The sequence below is a fragment of the Canis lupus genome, chromosome 23, assembly GCF_011100685.1.
Source record: "Canis lupus familiaris isolate Mischka breed German Shepherd chromosome 23, alternate assembly UU_Cfam_GSD_1.0, whole genome shotgun sequence".
In the NCBI taxonomy this organism is placed as follows: Eukaryota; Metazoa; Chordata; class Mammalia; order Carnivora; family Canidae; genus Canis; species Canis lupus.
In genome coordinates, this window is record NC_049244.1 from 20,601,638 (window position 1) to 20,623,199 (window position 21,562).

Here is a 21,562-nt window from a genome sequence, read left to right on the forward strand (position 1 = left end):
TGTAAAAGTAATTTATCACCAGGGTATTGCTTTATTTTGGATTTCTTATAGTGGAAAGTTTTACTGCTACAGTGATAGCAGAAAGACTAAATCTTCCATGGTATAATCAAGATTCCTTAAAAGGTAATGTAGTGTAGTCATTAAAAGTACTGACTTGCTGTTTCAGATCCTGGTTCTGCCACTAACCAGCTAAGCAACCCTGGCTGAATTATTCTTAATTCCATGCCCAAGCTTTCTTATCTGTAAAATTATAACAGTACCTCTAAGTGATTTTTTGAAGATGACATACAGTGATACTTAGGTAAGTACTACCCATTACTGATCCAATAATTCTTTTTTTTTTTATTTAAAGATTTTATTTATTTGTTCATGAGAGACACATAGAGAGAGAGAGGCAGAGACACAGGCAGAAGGAGAAGCAGGCTTCACACACAGAGCCCGATGTGGGACTTGATCCTGGGACTCCAGGATCACACCCTGAGCCAAAGGCAGGCGCTTAACCGCTGAGCCACCCAGGCATCCCTGATCCGATAATTCTTATTCTGCATGCATATACAGCTAAGTAGTGAGTATAAATGGATACTATGACTAAATTTGATGGAAACAATTTTTAAAAACATACTTCAAAAATTTTAGAATCATTTAAGATTTACAGAAAAATTGCAAAGACACTACAGAGTTCCATTATACCATCCCCTCCAACAATTTCTCTTATTAACATCTCATGATGTAGACAATTTTAAAGGATAACTGTATAGTGGAAGGACATCTACTCCTATATATTACAGTTGATCTGTAATTTTAATAACCTACCTACCAGAACCAAACTTTGAAATTTATAAGTATTGCATTATAATGAGTAAATGCTAAGTTTAATGTTTTGGTAATAGAGCTGCAAGTACTATACTGATGTAGGATATTTTATAGTCTCATTAAAAAGGAATAATAAAATAGAAAAGTTATTTTAATATGTGTAATTACTTCTACATATAGAAGTGAAGTTACAAATTAAAACATGCAAAGAAGAAAAGCTAGGATATTTAAATTGATGTTACTACATAATTTTAAGATTGAGTAAATTTTCTTAATATCATGAAGTAAAATTATTGAAGGGCAATATGGGTGAATAAATTTTGAAGTGAGAATTTTTAATTGAAGTATTTTCTTACTATTAGAGAATCATATTTACAATAATCAGTATAATGCAAGGAAAAATTTTCTAGATTATTAAGGAAATAGAGGTAGAGAAGTACATCTGTAGAAATGTTCAAGAGGCTAGACATCTGAGGCAGGGAGCATTAAATGTAGGCATTCACGGCCACTTTAGTAGCCACTAGTCATATGTGGACATTTAAATTAAAATTAATTAAAATTAAATAAAATTAAAAATTATATTGTTCAGTTGCACTACTTTTCAAGTACTCAGTACGAACATGTAGCTAGCGGTTATTGTACTGAAAGTGCGTATATAGAGTATTTCCACCATTGCAGAAAGTTGTTGAAGAATACGCCTGCTCTATACAAGGAATAAACTGTTTCACTAATCACATCTGAGTCCTAACCAATAGCCTTATTCTCTTACCCAAACAAGTTCTTTTCATTAAACTTGCAAAAATGAAACAAAAAAGGAAAAAGAGGCTTGTTATTTATTTTTCTGAATGTTTAAGTGAAACAGGAAGAGTTTCTGGCCAATTCTCACAGACAAATGGCCACCAAGAAATGGAAAAATTGCTGAGGTCCTCAAAGCCATTGCTGTACTCACGTGGCAGGGTAGCAGTGGGCCCAGTGGCCAGGAGGACTCCTCTTCAGGGGTATTTCCTCACTAGGGGAGGGGTCCCCATGTGGGGCCTTCGCACTGGTGGGACCTTCCCCATTATGGGGCTGGGGTTCCTGCCAGTGAAAAATGGGAAATTTCATTGTTAGCCAACTTTGAATCTTTCCCTTTTTGAGATAGTAAAAACACTGCTTACTGGATTATTTAGTTAATTCAAAACAGGGTTATATGAGATAAACTCAAAACTGATTAACCATAAGTGACTGATCCTCCTGCCCCTCAGTCTCCCAGGAAACACAACCTGCAGCATTATTGGAACTACTAGAATCTTAGACCTAGTCATATATTGAGAAGATCAGATTGAACCAGGTAATGGTTTTCCCAATCAAGGTTAAAAAATGGCCTTTTAAGTATCAGTAATGGGCAGCGGTGAAAAGAGTAAATATAATCAGATGTAACAAAAACCTTACAAAGTGCCACAGCTCCTCATTTTCACCTCATCCAAACTTTTAAAATTAGAGTCGAAAACGGGAAGCAAATGTTTGAATACCATCCACTTATTTCTCCTGACCATTCTGTGATTTGGTATTATTTAATGGTGATAAATGGTCAACGGTGATTAATGATCTTTGAAATGGTTATAAGAAACAGCGATCTGGTTTTTTTTTTTTTTTTTTTTTTAATTTTTAAGAAATCCATGTAAGCAGTTTGTGGAGATCTAAAAATGTGGCTAACAATAAAAATCCCCCATGAACCCTTTCATTCACAAATGTTTTCTACTTGTTCAAGATGAACACTCTTATTGTTTTAGTGATAACATACACAAATGCAACAAAATATTTTTGCTGACATTTCGAACTCTGTAATCATTACTCTAAATTACTCCAGTTTAAACTCTTCTTGCCAGCATATTTTACAATGGCATACCTTTGGGCAGTAAGGTGAGGGGCCCAATTCAACAGAACACTATAGGTCTCCTGGAAGATGGGTAACATCACACTTCTGAAAAGCACTGAAAAGACTGGAAAATGCAAGTTTGTGGTGAATTCTGAGAAGATGCAGGAGAAAATGAATCCAAGGGATTGTGCACTGAAAGACACTATTTTCTCACCAGATACCAAGATCCTGGTTCTGCCGGACTTACTTTCCTAACCTCTTGAGTTGCAGTTTTCTCTTCTAATCCCTCATAATTACCTGTGCTCCAAGACAACAATTTAGAGGTCAGATTATTATAAACTGCATGTCCTGTCTATACTACACAGGGGATGGGGGATGGAGAAAGCAAGCAGTATCAGGAAAAACTGTTTTAAACAAAATTAGATGATAAATTTGAATATAAATTATAAACCTTAAAATTCATTAACAGAAATGCATTCCAGATAATTTAGCAGATACCTAGAATCCAATTACTTAATGTTACCTGTAAGTCTGAATATTTTCCACAAGAAAACGAATACTGTTCTTGATTAGTTTTCTATCAGAATCCGTATGGGAGGCCAAGCACAAAAAATATTAATTTAGTAAACTACTCCTAATTGCATTCAAAATCTTAATTATAGTGGATAAATTAGGTTTAGCTGCTGTGGGACAAAGAAAGGTTGTAAAAATTAAAATTTTGACACAATTAGTGTGAAAAGCAGTTCCAGACTATATGGTCAAACAGAAACACTGCCAAAGACACAATATCCACATTAAATATCCAAGGTAGGTACGCCTTTCAGGAACTGACCAAAGTTCCTAGGAGGGAGGCTGAAATGCTTCATGACCAGAGCTTCATTCTGAAAAGATTATGAAGTCACTGACTCAGACAGACTCAATAAAATTAAATCTGGCTAGACTTCACGTCTATCCAGAAACACCTTAATATTCACAGCTAAAAAACTTCTTTACTATGGCTTATCCATTAGGGGAAAAAAAAGAGCTGGTTTGAGTCATAAGATTCAAGAACAGAACAGCAATGTCTAAAACTATATACAATGTTCTGTTCCAAATTCTAAGATAAAATTATAAAATATTACTACAAGGATAGCTGAATTTGCTACACGTGATGGAGGTGGTTTCCCATATCCCAAAGGCATCTGGTGGAGAGGGGTTCTCCTCACCATACTTCATATCCAGTGTAAGGCTGTTTTGGAATGCCTCTTTCTAATTCACACAAAATGCCATATATGTTCATGGAGGCCCTGAAGAACTGTATAATACCTTATTTCATTTACTGTAAAATGATGATGCATTTTATGGACGATTAAGAAAAAAACTGCAAATTAAACTATAAGTGATTTCTTAAAACAAAAATGATTTTATACTTATCGAACGAGCTCTTGTGATAAGTACAGTGGTGATACATGATAATATCAAATAAAAAGACTGTGAGCAAAAACAATTATTACTAAAGTTTCTTCACATTCAGATTTCAAGTATTCTGCATCACTTTTCAGCTCAGAGATGACTTTTTCCCCATGAAATATAGTCCTGTATCATCAAGAGCATTGTTGATGCAGCGTATCTTGAAATATTGCTCCACTTCTGCCTCTGGAGTTTTCTTCCAAGCTGCTGACATTCTTTGTAAGCGTTCCCCAACCCCCCCCTCCCCCCCCCCCCCCCCCCCCCCCCCCCGCCACAGGGAATAACAACTAACTTACAACAGCTATCTGGCAAAAAGAAACTGATATGAGAAGTGTTAAAAATGGGGGGGGGGTGCTTTCTAGAATTGCTGAGTTACAGTAGTAGTGCTTCTAAAAAGTCAGGGTAAGTGCTTCTCTTTTACCATCTGTCATCCATCCAACAACTCATTCCTCAAATAGTAATTAATCTCCTAATAAGCAGTGTACAAAGTAGGTAATGAGACTACCCCTTAAGGAACTTATGAACAGGCTAGCATTCATTTAAAAATATAGAAAGCATCTGAAATGATACTATGTTCTTCTGATTATAATGGTTAGAACAGAGCTGAGTAAACCCTTGAAACTTTCTCCAACAACTCTATCTGCAGTCTATAACAGTAAATCAAAAGCAATACTTTGTACTGGGAAGAACTTCAGAGATTAGCATCACTATCAAAGACATAAAGATGGAGGAATGGTGGTTCTTAATCATATCCTCTTTCTATACTTATAATGACCCTGCAGAGAAAAACAGGTCATTGTAAGCTTAAAGTGGTGGAAGTCCCAGTAACAGCTGTCATGTTAAATATGATATTATACAGCTTCTGGCATTTGGTACTCAGCTATTTATGTGGTAAATGCTTTCTTCTCAGAGCCCAAGAGTAGGGAGGGATCAAAAGCAGATTCCTGGTAGAGACAGGATACTACCCTGTCCCAGGGCAATGGTAACTCAGCTGATCTCCTTCAAAATTTAGTTTGCATGGACCTGGATCATTTTCACATTCCACAGAATGTGATTCTGATCCATTATATTGATGACAGCATACTAACTGGATCTGGTGAGCAAGAAATGGAAAGAATCCCAGTTGATCTAATAAAACACACACACCAGACATCTCACAAAAATTAAAAGATACCTCACATTGCTTACGTTTCTAAGAAGTCTAATGCTCTGGGGCAATAGTGAAAACATCTTCTCTAAGGTAAAGAATATGCTGCTTTTCTCAACACCTGCTGTTAATTAAGAAAAAGGCAGACCCCTTTGGATTCTGGAACCAGCATATTCCATTCTTTAGAATACTGTTTTTGACTTATCAGAGACTTGGTAGATTGCCAGTTTCAAGAGTGACTCAGAGCTATAGGAAAGACTTTTTGCAGCAGGTCCAGGCTATGATGCATCTGTGCCAGTGGATCTGAGGGTGCAAGACCTACCTCTGATTAATGGGAGGCTGTGGAGTCACCAACAAGTGCCAAAGAGAAGTCACAATGCAGAACCCTGGGGTTCTGTGGCAGAAAACCACCTTCTGTTTAATTATTTTTTTTAAAGATTTTATTTATTTATGAGAGAGAGAGAGAGAGAGAGAGAGAGAGAAACGCAGAGACACAGGCAGAGGGAGAAGCAGGCTCCATGCAGGGAACTCGACATGGGACTTGATCCCGGGACTCCAGGATCATGCCCTGGGCTGAAGGTAGGCACCGAACCGCTGAACCACCCAGGGATCCCCCCACCACCTTCTGTTTAAAAAACAGTTCAGGGACACCTGGGTGGCTCAGCGGTTGAGCATCTGCCTTCGGCTCAGAGCATGATCCTACAATCCCGGGATCGAGTCCCGTATCGGGCACCTTGCATGGAGACTGCTTCTCCCCCTGCCTATGTCTCTGCCTGCCTCTCTCTCTGTGTCTCTCATGAATAAATAAATAAAATCTTAAAAAAAAAAAAAACAACAGTTCATAGGGCCACCTGGGTGGCTCAGTGGCTGAGCACTATCTTCAGCTCAGGTGGAGATCCCAGAGTTCTGTGATCAAGTCCTGCATCAGGCTCCCTATAGGAAGCCTGCTTCTCGCTCCACCTATGTCTCTACCTCTTTCTCTATGTCTCTATGAATAAATAAATAAAATCTTTTAAAAAATAAGAAATTAAGAACAGTTCATCGTATGTAATAGGGCCTGAACAGAATATGCACGTCTGACTATGGGTCAACAAATTACCCTGGAACTGGAAGTACTTACTGAGACACAAAGTTAGATTGGCACAGAAGCAACCTGCTATAGGACAGAAATGACTTATTTGGGATTAGGCCCAAGTATACTCAGAAAGCATGTGTATATTACAAGTAACCCAGACTCTCATAAGATAAATGTCTCTTCCTTTCATGATTGACAGAAAAAAAAGAATTCAGAAGTAGCTAAAAATGGACTACTGCTACACTGCAGTCTTATTCAGGAGGAGACATAAAGGACTGTAGTAAAGGAAGTTTGGTCAGTGAGAACAGCTGGAGCAGTACATTTGGTCATCCATTTCAAATGGAGGGAGAAATGGCCTGAACTAGATACAGCTGCACTCATGGGCAGTAGCAATGGCTTAACTGTTGATCAGAGCCCTAGAAAACAACAGTGAAATATGATATGATAAGGAAGTCCAGGAAAGATGGACTGGGCACAAATCAGGTGCATTTTAATATTTGACATTAATGCCCACCAGGAAGCATCCACCAAAATGTCACTATGTGTGTGTTGTCAAATGTCAACAAAAGGTGGACAGGATGAATCATTCTATGGCTGTCAGCCAGCCTCCCACTTAGGCCACCAGAGTTGACACGATGAGCCCAAGAATGGAGTAGCTAAGGTGCTTCTTCTGCTTATCAATGCTGAAAATAGTTATTACTAATGTTAAATGCTTTAACCTGCCAGCAAAAGATACTGATGTGATCTTCTCAGTATGACATAATTACTCAAGACTAGTCAATGACTTGGTATAAGATTAAGTACATGGGAAGGGGCAATGATTTTTTTTTTTTTTTTTTTTTGGTATCACAGTCAGCCCCTACCCTCAGTGGTATGTATTTACAAGGTAATCAGAATCTGATAAGTGAAAAGGCAAGAAGCCCAAATGGAAAATGGTATTGAAGATATAAAACAACGAAGTGAAAAAGTAATTTATACTTGAAAACAATTTTAAATAAAATCCAAACAAAAATTTGAAAATTTTAAAATGTAACCACTAGAGGCATGATATATATCCATGTGAAGTGCAAAGTGATTAATTTTTTTAAAAGGATAATACAGCTCTTAATTTTGATATAGCCACCATCGCTTAATGACAAAATTTCTTGGATAATTTCTACCAAAGACATAATTTCCTTCTTAAAACAGGTATAAAATGGATGACATGGGTGACTTACATACCTAGTAGTTATGAAAAGTACCTCCACAACTTCTTAGGATGCAAAGCAATATTATTTATTTATTTTTTTAAATATTTTTTTCTTTATTTATCTATGACAGTCACACACACAGAGAGAGAGAGAGAGAGAGGCAGAGGGAGAAGCAGGCTCCATGCACCGGGAGCCCGACGTGGGACTCGATCCCGGGTCTCCAGGATCGCGCCCTGGGCCAAAGGCAGGCGCCAAACCGCTGCGCCACCCAGGGATCCCTGCAAAGCAATATTAAAAAAAAAAGTGGAGAATCAAAATACTTTATTTCAAAACTATTTTATGCCTGATCCCATATGTAATTGGAACCATATTCACATTCTGTAAGTTTCTGAATTTCATTTTCCTGCTTATTTTTATGAGCGACTTACTTTGTTGAAACTGTACTTTATTTGATATTAAAGCTGTATAAAAGCCATGCAAAGTTTATTTACAATATTGTATATTAACTATGTTTAAAGACTACACAAAAATTTCACAAAACTTACTTACATGTAAAGACATGTGAAACGGGGCTTTAAAAATTTTTAGGTACAGAACTTTGCAAAGATTATTTTGGTTTCTAGTGTTATGCAAGTACTAGCTTGAAATAAGACTGTCAAAAATGTGCAAATGAGTAGATTTTCAACAAAGGAAAAACTACAAAAGTTTAGCTAAAAGCTAAAATATCCTGAAATACTACTATGTAGCAATGGAATTTGTAAAACAGAAAAAAAAAGTTATTTTTTAAAAGTCTTTCATGAATAACAGGTTCTCTGTAATATTCTATAAAAACATCCAGAAATAAAGTTTCTCCAATTATGTTCATCATCAAAATTATGTTTCCAGTAGTCACTGAAGCTGTGAATTATAGATAATTATTTGTTGTCCTACCTGGGAAGTCTCAATGTCCCCATTAGGGGAGGAGGGGGAAGAAAATCAAATTTAGATTCAAGTAAAAGATCCTGGTATAGATATGAACACAGAGTAGAGTGTTGCAATAATGTACAAGTCCACACACTTTTAACTGTACCCCTAAAATGGAAGTGCAAAGTTTAGGTTTGTTCAATTGAAGATCTTCTATCAGGAAGTAAGTACCTCATCCTTCCGAGTTCAGAAAAATATCAATAGGGATTTCTTCTCCAGTGGCATCTCTTTCGGTTTTTATGTTGTGGCTGAAGTACATTTAGATACTCAGATTGCCCCAACTGATAAGTTGTGTTCCTTCCACAGTCAACATACTGGTACCTCTCCTGCGATATCTGTTCAGAGTGTCCGAAGTATGTTGTTGTCACAGTAACTTGCATCATGAGTACTATGTTATGCACTTTGATGGATATCAGTGTACAGAAATCATACATATAACTCATTTCCTCTGCTATGATAGTAGGTACTGTATAATCAATTTGTTTCATATCCAGTGGGCCAATATTGGTTATGTTGTTTAAGCGTGCCTTTCCAATAACTGTTTTTGATAATTGAACTTGTGCAGTGATGTTTTCAACTTCAACAGAATAGTAGTTATTGTTTGTTATATTTAGTGTGTTCGTGATATTTAAATATACCATATGCTTTTTTTTTATACTGTACGCTTTTGAACATATGACGTATGCTGATTTTACGCCAATGTATTTCGCGTCAATAGAGCGAGGGAAAAGGAAAAATACAGCCAATCCAGAAAGGAGCAGACAAACAAACACAGAAGCCATCACATACAGCTTTGTCCTTCTTGGCCTTAATCTCTGATCACTATATGGAATCAATGCCACCAGCTGGTTTTCTTGCCCTCTAGGAATTCTTCCCGTTCCTTGACAAGTGGGGCAAGTGACACTATCTCTTCCTGTAAATTCCACATACGGAAACTGAGAGACATCTCCACCTCTCCCATCTTCATTATGGACTTCATTATTAACCAGTCCATTCCTCATACTTTCAGTTGATGTGACTCCATCATAAGCATTTTCTTTATTTGAATGCAAAGGCAACTGAGAAAAAGACTTTCCCGTGTCTGAAAGGAGCCCAAGATGCTATCCAGTTTATAACTGCTCTTTGAGTACACTGATAGTCCCTTCTCCTTGTCTAGTAGTTACCTCTGCTCACGGTATTAAAGTCCTTTTTTTGTTTGTTTTTTAACCAAAATTAATACCTACTCTGGATAGGAGTTTTGTTTCTAGCTCCCAATACTTTTGCTACTAACATTATACAAAGGTTTATAAAATAACTGATCTATCAATAGGATATCCCACAAAAACACTGCTTTAGGCCAAGGACCCATTTTATAATAAAGAAACGTGACAAAGGGTACATAACCTTAGAATCCACTGGTCTAACCATGACTCCATCCACAAAGAAACAGCAGGCCCCACAGGCAGGTAGAGTAGCCTGTTAAAAAAAATCAGCTAGGGGTGCCTGGGTGGCTCAGTGGTTAAGCATCTGCCTCTGGCTCAGGTCATGATCCTGGGGTCCTGGGATCAAGTCCCACATTGGGCTCCCCACAGGGAGCCTACCTACTTCTCCCTCTCTCTCTCTAATGAATGAATAAATAAAATCTTAAAAAAATAAGTAAAAAATCAACTAAAGAGATATCTTAAAGATAACTTCCAACTCCAGAATGTGGTATATGTACTGAAGCAATGCTTTCAATGTATGTGTTACCAATAGTTAGAATACTGACAATCAAAGGATGAAAGTAGGATTAACTTCTGTCATCATCATTCCCAGTGACCCACTTGCAGAATTTGTGTTTCCCATCCATGCAATTTCAGTATTTGCTAAGTTAGAAGTCCTGATTCCCAGACAGCTTTGGGGAGGTGATTGTTTCATCCAGGGGACACATAAAATCTACATTTAATACAAAGCTCTCACTACCCCCTGGTCACTGTGGTCTTCTCCTATCTGTACACCAGTAACAAAAAGGACATCAGCTTACTGTTGGGAATATTCAATACTGATTATCCTGAGAAGCAAAGACTATGGCTACAAGGTGAGGGAGGGAAACATATGCTCAGAAATTGGGGGATTTCATCTGAGTATCTCTCGCTGCTTCCATGGCTAGTGGTAACAGTAAATGGGAATTCCAGCATGACTCAACAAGAACAAGGCAACTAAGGGCTCAGACATTTAAGTGAAGATCTTACATCAGCAGGTAAGCAAACTCAAATCAGGAAGAAAAAAAAAATGGCAATGATGAAGAAAATACAGACTGGGTAATAGAAGGAGATGATGATATGGGGCAGCTGCTGCAGTAGGGACTGTAGCTAGTTTCTCTAATTCTCTTGCCTGAAGTCTTTTGCCATATGATTAAAGCAAAGCTTTACCTTAGAAGGGACTCAGTTACTGATTGCACTTGTATCTTCAATCTCAGGGAAGAAGGGAGTCCTAATATTGTAGTTTGGAAGCTAAGTACAATATAGGGCATGAGTGATCTGAGTGGTGAAAGGGGTATATTATACTGGATGGACATCTTTTCTGTACCACTTTAATTCTCTAAATCTCATTTGTGTCTGTCTTATTTTAGCTATTTCATCAGTACTAACTTCATAAAGGTATAATCTGACAGCACCTTTTCTCATGCTTGTGGGCACCTCTTTCCTCTTAAAGGCATCTCTGTTGAAATAACTTTGGATCCCTACTTGTACACAACCTCAGTAACTACTGGGAGATGTGGGGAAGTTAATATATTGTAAGAAAAATCTTGACCAACACGAGCTAGTGGAAAAATTCTTCCTCCTTTCTCCTATCACAATGCATAGTCTTAAAACACAGTTTATATAAATCCACAGGATATAAAACCTACAGGATTGGGTAGTGGCAAGGAACTCAATAGCTTATCCATGTATTACTGGCTCTCCCTCCTACCAAACTACATTCTTCTTGTTCCTCTACTTCTTGGGACTGTAGCCCTAACAAAGTAACAGCACATAGACATCTCCTTCAGACTCCTCTTTCTGGGGAAGATAAGCTAAGACAAACCTCAAAGTATGTGGTGTCTTTATGATGTCCAGAAGGTCGTTCCTCTAGTAATGAGGTGGTAAGTGAAACCACAGGCAAGAGATGAGATCACTCAGAGAGGGAGATGACTGAGAGAAGAGGACCTAAGAACTGATCCAGGAATGGCCATGAGGAAGATGACGGCTAGAAGAGAAGACTGCAGTTTGGTGGGAAAGGTGGGTGGAAAACAAAGTACTTGCAAGGGAGTTTAGCAAGGCACACAGATAATACACATCTAAGGAGCTTTTGCTTTTTTATTACTAAATTTGGCTAGATCTTGACTGCTGTGGATACTTGATATGATGCATTATCAAAGAAAATGAAATAATATGCAAATAGAAGTACTGTGGAGGAAGTTTTTTCAAACCACAAACCACATTCTTCTGAGGGGAGCCTCCACCTCTGTGTCTCCCTGGAGGCAAACTGGTAGACTAGCTGCAGATGAAGGATGATCTGGTGGCTAAGCCATTAATTCATACAATTTCATCTTTTAAAGATTTCTTTGGATTAAAAAAAGCTCAGATACAAAAACTAAAAGAAAAAAAGGCTCATAAAACATGCTTTTGTAAGGAGATCTAGTAAAAAAAAACACAGAAAGCTCAGCACCCTAAGTAAGGCACTTCAGTTTAGTATATACTTACAACTATATTTCACATCAAGTTTTTCTTCCTTACATTCAGGAGGCCATAATAGTTCATAAAAATGCTTTATATATCATTATGAATACTTAGTATCACAAAACAAATCTCCCTTAATAGTTTGAATTTATCACAAGGCTAAGTGGCATGGAATAATGTCATCTGTTGTAAGAAGCTACACAGTTCTTACATCTTTTTAAAAACTACTTGTGTATATCTATCAGTTATAGAATTTAATTTTCAGATTTAAAAATATTTTGCTATTCTTTAGTTCATCTGAACTTCTCTTTTAGTTTATTAAGTTCAGTGTAAGAAAAGAATCATTATCTGATTTCACTCTGATTTCCTGTCTGTTTCATTCAGTATCCCTACTCTTACTGAAATTAAGGTCTAATGAATCTAACAATACTCCAGGTTTTATTAAAACACGCTTATGTTGTCCTTTCAATTTCCAGAAAGGTTTTATTCTCATAACATGCATTACATAGGCCACATTTAAATCTAAAGTTATAATTAACAATATGGAAGTTAGGGAACTAAAATCTAAATTTACAGCAATATGAAAACTGGGGAGCTTCAATTTAAATCACAAAGCAACACTTTATAATAACATTCTTTAAGTTTTTAAGTAAATATGAAATGTTCTTGTACATAAATGTCACAGCAATTATAAAAATAAATGTTTCAAAGGACCCAAGTGGAGGGTTTTATTTTCTGTCACCACTTTTGGTAACTAAAAAACATGACATATTTAAAATCTTTAGCTTATAATAATGCCTCAAGCATGGTACAGTTAACAACTGTCTTTCAAAATTAATAGCATAAAGCTACACTGAATACATTATAACTTCAAAATAAGAATCAATGATACCTATTGGCAATGTTGGGGGACCTGCTCTGGGCACATGAGCATTACAATCAAGCCAGTGGGCTTTCCTAATAAGATCTGCTTCTTTGCAGTAACACAATCATTTGTCTCCCTACTCAGAAACAGTGGCATCAAACTCTGATTCATGCTCAAGTATATGGATGGTATTTTAACAATTCTAATTCATTGACAGGTACAAGAGCTGCTTGCCAACACCAGAGTGGATTTAGTTTTCATTTATGTTTCAGAATACCCAACTGATAAAATACCAGGTCAAATAACTTCAAGATTTTAAAGTCAGCCTAAAAACCCCAACATCTGTATACTAGAGCTCAGTATCCAAATAGTCCATTCTCTCTTTAGAATTCTAACCAAAATGTCAGTACCAAGGAGTTTTAAAAACAGCCTCTAGGTGTTTCAAATTTCTTGAGCTTGTTTCAGCAGACTACTGAACTGCCTAACAATAAGTAAGTCCCTCAGGATCTAAATATGCAGCTATACTGCTGGGAGTAAACAAGAGCCAATTCTAGGAAGAGTAGGAAAGGAACAAAGTGGTAGGAAATGTCTTCAGAACACTCCCTTCCCCTTTTAAAAAACCTAAGTCAAGCAATAACTCAACTCTTTATGGTTACTTAAAATCTGGAAACTATTCTACTAAGAGTGAAATTTATAAGCAGCATACAAATCAACTTAACTAGACTAAAACATTTACACTGATCTTTATTTTATCCTTTATTTCAGTATCTTGCCTAATGGCTCTATATTTCAAGGCTCTGACAGAACTGGTTGGTTGGTATGATCTGCAACCACTTCCTTTCTAATAAAAAGTACAGTTCCCTCCTTTAAAAAAAATGATGATGCTGATGATGACGATGATGTACGCTTTATCCTCACAATGGGGCTTGAACTCATGACCCCCAGGTCAAGAGTCCCATGCTCTCTGCAGACTGGGCCAGCTAGGTGCCCTTGGTTTTCTCTTTCAATTCTAAAATATTTCTGTTCACAAGGCATGATGCTTGGTTTGTTCAGACTCTGAGGTGTAAATGCTAACATAAAGATAATGCAGGTCATTATTTTATATATTAGATATTTATTTTATTTATTTATTCATGATAGACATAGAGAGAGAGAGAGAGAGAGAGAGAGAGGCAAAGGCACAGGCAGAGGGAGAAGCAGGCTCCATGCCAGGAACCTGACGCGGGACTCAATCTCGGGACTCCAGGATCGCACCCTGGGCCAAAGGCAGGCACTAAACTGCTGAGCCACCCAGGGATCCCCAGATATTTATCTTAAAAACTCTAAGAATTTCTAGTATTAAAAATACAGCCTTTCTGGTTCCACTGGAGGCTCATTTAGATAAAATGTTGAGCTCAGGTAGATCTGAAGGCCATGGAAGCTTAGACTGTGCAGGTTAAACACAAATTGGGCTAATCACTGAGAGAGTTATAGTACTTGAGTTATGTATCTGGATTGTGGAATAAGGTGGGCAATACAATGTATTTTGGCCGAAAGTGTTACTCTACTAAAACACATTAAAATGAAAATGTATCTTTCCATTTTTAAAAGGTGCTGTTGGGGTACCTGGATAGCTCAGTTGGTGAAGTGTCCAACTCTCCATTTCAACTCAGGTCATGATCTCAGGGTTGTGAAAGCAAGCTCCACACTCAGCAGGGAGTCTGGTTAAGATCTCCTCTCTCTCCCTCTCCCTCTAGCCCTCCCCACCATGTGTGCTCTCTCTCTAAAACAAACAAACAAACAAATAAATGTTTTCTTAAAAAAATAAAAGGTGGTATCATATGATGGGGGTTCCAAACTGCTTGAGGAGAGAGGTAGAAACAGTTGCTAAGAGGCTAGGATGGAGAATGTTCATTTTAAGAGTGAATATAATTCATTCCAGATCTCCTGAGATTACTTCTCAAAATCTCTGGGACATTAGAGGCTTTGAGCAGCTAGCCAACACTAGGGCTTAGTGAAAATTCTAATTTCATTTCCTAGATCTACCTTAATCTTAACATTTATTCATGAGAATCCCTAGCATAATTTCTAGAGTTCAGATTTGGTAGGGAGGGGTATCTCTGAGTTTGGTATTATCTCCTAGCACAGTACCTCCTGGCTATGACATACACTCTGCATCCCTCTGTTCTGGATTTCTGGCATCTGCAAAGTAACAATATATGATAATAGCCAGTCAGTAAGGAATTCAGTCACATGACTTCCTTTTGCAGTATACACGAGGAGACAGTCCCACTTTTCCAGAGAAGTATTCTATAAAAATATTAGGTTGTTTTTCTCTTCTAAAAATCACATAAGAAATCCAAAACATCATAAATTCAATGTCAAGAAATAGAAAATATTTGTTTTGATCAAACTATTTATAAGTGTCATTGTGTTCCTATTCCAAATCTTATATCCTAGTCAGATTTCCTTCTTGATAAAAATAATCTGACAATTATTTGGAGAAAAATCTAATAATATTCATGTTTTCCTTAAAATGAAGACAAAAAAAGCTAACCATTATGTGGTATTCAAACATGCTTGCATGAAGCTACAAATCTTACAAAAATATTGAGATGTGGTTGTTAGAAAATTTGGTGTTAAATCTGACAATATAAAGCTATAGTCATTCTGATTCTTTTATGGTTTCAGTCTGAGCACAGGTGAAACCAAATATTTCAATTTATGAACTATGTTAAATTTCTCCTTTCCATTTACATATCGGATGGGCCACATGCATAAAATCTAACTTCACAGATATTTCAAGAATATATCAGGTTCATGATACACAAAATAAAAAGGAATATTTAATACTTTAGTACTCAAGTAAAGAGTACATGAGTGAGCCGAATGACTACTTGTCACCAACTGCCTATCACTCTGCTATAAAACTGACTTAGTATCAACTAATAAAAACTCACAATTGTACAACGGCTAAAAGTGTCTGACACATAAAATCAAGAAGATTTGTTCCTTTTAATTTAAACCTTTTCATACTTATTCAAGGAATCTGAAAAGAGAAAAGACAGAAATGTGTTGTCTAGCTTTGAGTACTACTTCTGGCAATCTTTTGTTTAAACCTTCCACGGGCTCCTAAATATCTATAGAATAAGGCCAGTGTTCTAGCTGTGGTACCCTAAATCCTCTACAATGTGGGAACCCTCACTTCAGTCTCATTTCTTCTTGCTTTGGAATGAGGGAACCTGTTCTCCCGTCAATGTGAATTTCTGAACTTTAATCTGTACCTCTTACTTGTTTTTGTTCTGTCTCTCATTTGTTCTTTCTCTTCTTTTTCTCTCTCTTCCTAATCTGGGGATTAAATTCACAACACCTAAGATCAAGAGTCACATGCTCTACCCACTATACCAGCCAGGTGTCCCTCTACCTATATTCTTTCTGAAGCCTTCATGGAACACCTTTTTCTTGCTTCTCTCCACTCATTCAAGTTGCATCTGAATCAATCAATCAACCAATCAACCAATCAGTATGTATGTATGTATGTATGTATGTATTTATTTATTTATTTATTTATTTATTTATTATAGACATAGAGAGAAAGAGAGGCAGAGACACAGGAGGAGGGAGAAGCGGGCTCCATGCCGGGAGCCGGACACGGGACTAGATCCCGGGACTCCAGGATCACGCCGTGGGCCAAAGGCAGGCGCTAAACCACTGAGCCACCCAGGGATCCCCCCTGAATCAATTTTAAATGTTTTAAGGGAATCTATATTGGTTCATGTTTGTGCTCCCACACTCTTAGCTCAGAGACTGGCGTGAAATGATGTTCTTCAAATTTCTGTTGAATTAAACAGGCTATAACCAATTTAAGACCCCAGTAATAGTCTGCCCACCACTGCTTGATCTGGACCATTTCAGTAACTGATCTTTGGAGTCACTGTGCTCATACTGCATCCCCTGCTCATGCTGACAGTTAAACTTGTTGATTTCATGGCATGTCTCTGAGTATTGATCAACTATAGCATTTATGGGTTATACTACTTCTTTTATCCTTAATGATAATGATGATGATGATTAGAAATAGACTGTATTTACTGAGTGCTCACTATATGCCAGGGACTCATACAATTATAATTAGTACTTTACATGTACTGTTACACATAGCTCTCAAAACAACCCAATCTATCAAAATATTCTCATTACTAAACTGTGGCACAGAGAAATTAAGTATCTTGGAAAGATCACACAGGTAGCAAGAGGATGACCTGGGAGTCATTATGTATGAATAGTCATAAGGGTCAGTTTTAGGTAGCATGGTAAAAGAAATCCTCTCCTTATAGATAACACTTGGGACAAAACCTGAAAGACAAAGAGCCAGACATGAAGGAAGAGTGTTTCAGGGCAAGTAATATCAAAGAGAAAGGCTTCAAGATGGGAAAAGCCTGGTATAGTGGAGAATTAGAAATAGGGCCAATGTGGCTCGATCCAAGTGAAGAGAGAAAAAGTCACAGGTTAGGCTGCACAGGTAGGCAGAGGCCAGCTCATGGGTAGTCTCATGCATCTGGATAAGAAGTTCCATGTGTATTGATTTACCTTTACATTGTATAGTCCTTATTTCTTATTCTTAATGGCAGAAAACATCTCTTATTTTTTTCCATATCTCTTGCAGCAGCCAGTCCAAAGTATTATAAGAAGTACCCTGTGAAGAATCTCCCAATTGAGATAAAGAATGGGATGCACGTCACATGTGCAGGAGTGGTTAAAAAGGTCTAATGTAGGAGAAGCAACTGGAAAAAGGGGGTATTCCAGACTTGTGGTATACAGTTGCATGGCTGTGGAGGGAAAGTCAAAAAGTTCTGGTAACAACAACATGGAATATGGAAAAATGATTTTGTTTTGGAAAGGGGAAGCAAAAATCTTGAAAGAAAAAATTTTTTGTGTGAGGAAGAAAACTCTTAATCAAGATACAATTAGGACCTTACATTTGGATTTCCTTTAAAACGAAAACAAGTTCTCAAATTCTTTCCCAAATGAGAGTGCTCTAGTTTTTTTTTTTTTTTTACGAGAATAAACAGACACTATAACATGTGAATTCATAAGAAATGCTAAGAGAACGCTAAGACTAAGAAATGCTCAGAAGAGAGGAAAGTACTTAGTTACTTATAAAATGCTAACATATGATCCTAGCAAGGGGAAGAAATACCATGGAACACTGGAATGAATATGGTCACTGAAATCAGAAAGTCCACAATCAGAAATCCCAGTTCATTCACTGTTGGATAAAACCTAAAATTAAGGTTTAAAATTATGTGGCGCCTTGACATCTGGTAAAATCAAGAACTTGAACAGCCTAACCATAAGTTGCCCTCTCCACTTTGCTTAAGTGAATAAGGGCCGGTAACACTTCCTATCAAAGGGCCAGGTGTGGTTCCTGCTTATCCCTGAGTAGCAGGTTTCAGTTCTCTGTCAGTATACAGAATTATTCAAAAGAGCCAATCACACTGTTCTGTGAGAACTAGGGGATATACCCCTCAATACTATAAAGCCTCCCTCCCACCCACCACCTCTGGCTGTATGCTCTATTCATAAGTGCGATTCCCATGTGACCTGCACTGGAGTACAGGGTTTTCTTCCCTGAAGCTCTAAGTATATGTGACTAATAAACAGCTGCCGATCCCAACTGGCAAGCATCGGGTTGTGTGTTCAACCATCTGCTCAATCCCTATATCAGGAATCTTTTCCTCATCAGGTGCAGGGTGCAGAGGTGATCAAAATAGCCACTTACCGGATGTGTGGCTGGGGCCTTAGGCCAAGCCACTTAATGTTCATCTCTGAGCTTTTTATTTTGTAAAATAGGATTAACAATATTTACCTTGAAACTTATTGTGAGCCCTGTGTCAAACAGCTATTATTGTGAACACTGTATCTAGCACTGCAATGCTAGACTAGACCCATCGTTGATTGTAATGCCATCATCTCCTTTGTATCCCCCATGACTCTTACTGATTTAAAACTTGTATGTTAAAATTAATAATAACTGAGTTTAAAACTAATAGATGGGGATATAAATGACAGATTGGCCAAATTTGGTTTAAAAGCAATCTGGCTTATTTATTAGAAATAATATTTCAATTCAAGCTACCACGAAAAGAACTACAAAGAGAATTTTTCAAGTTTTTGGCAAATAATGAAAATAGACATGAAACCAACACTGCTTTCAAGATACTGAATAGTAGGTTCAATTGTGCTCTGCAGATCTTGATATGCAAATAATATAGTAATTTACAGTGATAAGAAGCTAACATTATGTGTGCAAATGCTTTATTTTTAAACAAATGAAAAAAACTGGTTACTTCAGATAAGAGAAAGGGGGAAAATACAGCTAATAAAGCTTTCCCCTGGCAGAATTTCTTTTCCTTCAGATCTTCTTTATCATATCTCAATGTGTGTAAACACACACCCCTGTATGTCCATGTTTCCTGAATTCAGCAGTACATAGTTATGCCTTTTGATTTTTATGTAATCACAAAATTTATACAAGTTTGCATATTTAGTATTTAGAGAAGAGGAAGATTATAAAATACATATATATGCATACTAAAATGAAATTTTAGAATTGTAATAAAAGAGTGGGGGATGAGACTTCCACAGGATACTAGAAACCCTTGTGGACACATCTGGGGTGACCTTTTTTTTTAAAAGATATTCATTCATTCATTCATTCATGATAGAGAGAAGGGCAGGGGCAGGGACACAGGCAGAGGGAGAAGCAGGCTTCTGACTTTAGATTCTGGCTAGTTTAGTAGTGCTGATGCATAATTACCTCATTTGGGGGATGCAAACTTTATTCTCTCCAGAATTCTAATTTGATATTGAAATATTTCTCATTATTATAAAGTCTGAGATAAACCGTAATTCAGGTTATGCTGCTCAGTAAGCAACTGAATGCCATAGAGATATTTTTTTAATGTACCATTTAAACATAGCCTCTTGGCTACCACATTCAATAAATATTTAAGCATGAGCTTAAAGTAGATTACTGTTAGCATGTTGTAAGAAAATTGCACAGTGATAAAGCTTGTAATAAAAATAAGCAGGACACCCACTGCTCATACACTATAGTTAAGTGTATTAGCTGGTCTCAAAAGCATTAACTTTTACTCAAACAGCAGCAGTAGTCTGTCCAATCTATTAGCTTCAGACAGTGCATACTAGCTGCAGGCTACTGGAAATCTTTATGTTTGTATGCTCAAAGAAATGATTTTCACTATATTATAAATAGTTAAATATGACATTGAGGATTTATCTTAAACACAAATGAGGAAAAAAATTTTCTCTTCTACAAACAAGGGAGTTTAAAAAATTTATCATTGTAGTCTATACACATTCCCACACTTTAAATCTTGAAAAAAAAAAAAAAAAGCAAGACATGATTTGCTATGATTAACTTTTCTTAAGGGATATAAATTTATAAAAGGAGACCACCAATGGGCCAGATTTTTCATTTATGCTCATTCTGTTAAGTCTATCTTCCCTTCAGCCAAATAGTTTGGGAGTATTAACCAAATACATAACTTAGTTCAGTGTTTATTTTTTTTTAAAGCATGAAACATACCATTTTCTTGATTCCTTAATATTGCAAGGTATTTTCAACATTCAAAGATCACATACTACGGTTAATTACAGCCAATATGATGTCATCAGTCTATATAATATATAGGTCTGATAAATTTGTTTTTAAATAACCAATTTATAGTGCCAAACAATGCTAAAAAATCATATACATTTACAGTTGACATTAGTCCAGAACATTCATTTGCATTAAACAGTTCTAAATAATACATTAAATAGGACTCCAGCTTCACATATGATAGGATTCATTCAGCTGACTTTCACCAGTTTTTCTTTATTTAAGGTACAAACCCATGATATTTCTGTTTACTGTTGTAAAGCTAGACTAGTTCTTTATAGAAGAGTAAATCAATAATAAAACATTTTAGTTGCAAGTATACTTGTGAGAATGTGATTTTGTTTGGTACACTGCAGAATTTCAAGTGCCTGAAGAGTGCCTGGCATATAGGAAATGACATATGATAATTATTTGTTGAATGAATAACACATAGGTATAAGTCTTCTACCAAAAAGTTATTTTTTTTTGCTTTCATTAACATCACATAAATGTTGAATATATATGAATATATGAATAGAGTACCTACTGAAAAGCCAAAAATGTCATGCTTGTTTGTTTACAACAACAAGACACAGAGAGGCAGAGACATAGGCAGAGGGAGAAGTGGGCTCCTCGCAGGGAGCCTGATGAGGAACTTGATCCTGGACCCCAGGATCACATCCTGAGCCGAAGACACTCAACCGCTGAGCCACCCAGGCACCCCAAACAATGTCTATTCTTAAAGGATCACACATTTATTAATTTCATTATGAACTTCAAAGAAAAAAGCAAAAATCTGTATGTTACTGCTATGTGGAAATGAGTCTGTTGAACCCAAACGAATATATGTCTATATAGGATAGGGGTGGGTGGGGAG

The 21,562-nt window shown here is 36.9% G+C and overlaps 2 protein-coding genes across 8 annotated transcripts in view; both read right to left on the reverse strand.

Annotated features, from left to right (window-relative positions):
* Positions 1-21,562, reverse strand: part of UBE2E2 (ubiquitin conjugating enzyme E2 E2) — a 528,260-nt gene that overhangs the window by 132,033 nt on the left and 374,665 nt on the right. The window lies entirely within an intron of this gene.
* Positions 8,305-11,140, reverse strand: LOC102155890 (transmembrane protein 106B-like). The gene is made up of 2 exons (XM_038571332.1): positions 11,021-11,140; positions 8,305-9,595 (listed from the first exon to the last, which is right to left on the reverse strand). Exons 1-2 carry the CDS (start codon positions 11,138-11,140, stop codon positions 8,693-8,695), a joined length of 1,023 nt encoding a protein of 340 aa, XP_038427260.1. The 3' UTR covers positions 8,305-8,692.

What these genes read in the sequence shown, in the direction of transcription:
- LOC102155890 (XM_038571332.1), bottom strand. Translation starts at nt 11,140, where the DNA reads ATGAGAAAAGGTGCTGTCAGATTATACCTTTATGAAGTTAGTACTGAT. An exon ending in ACAGAAAAGATGTCCATCCA is followed by an intron (nt 9,596 to 11,020) that starts GTATAATATACC and finishes TAAACTGGATAG; the next exon opens with CATCTTGGGCTCCTTTCAGA.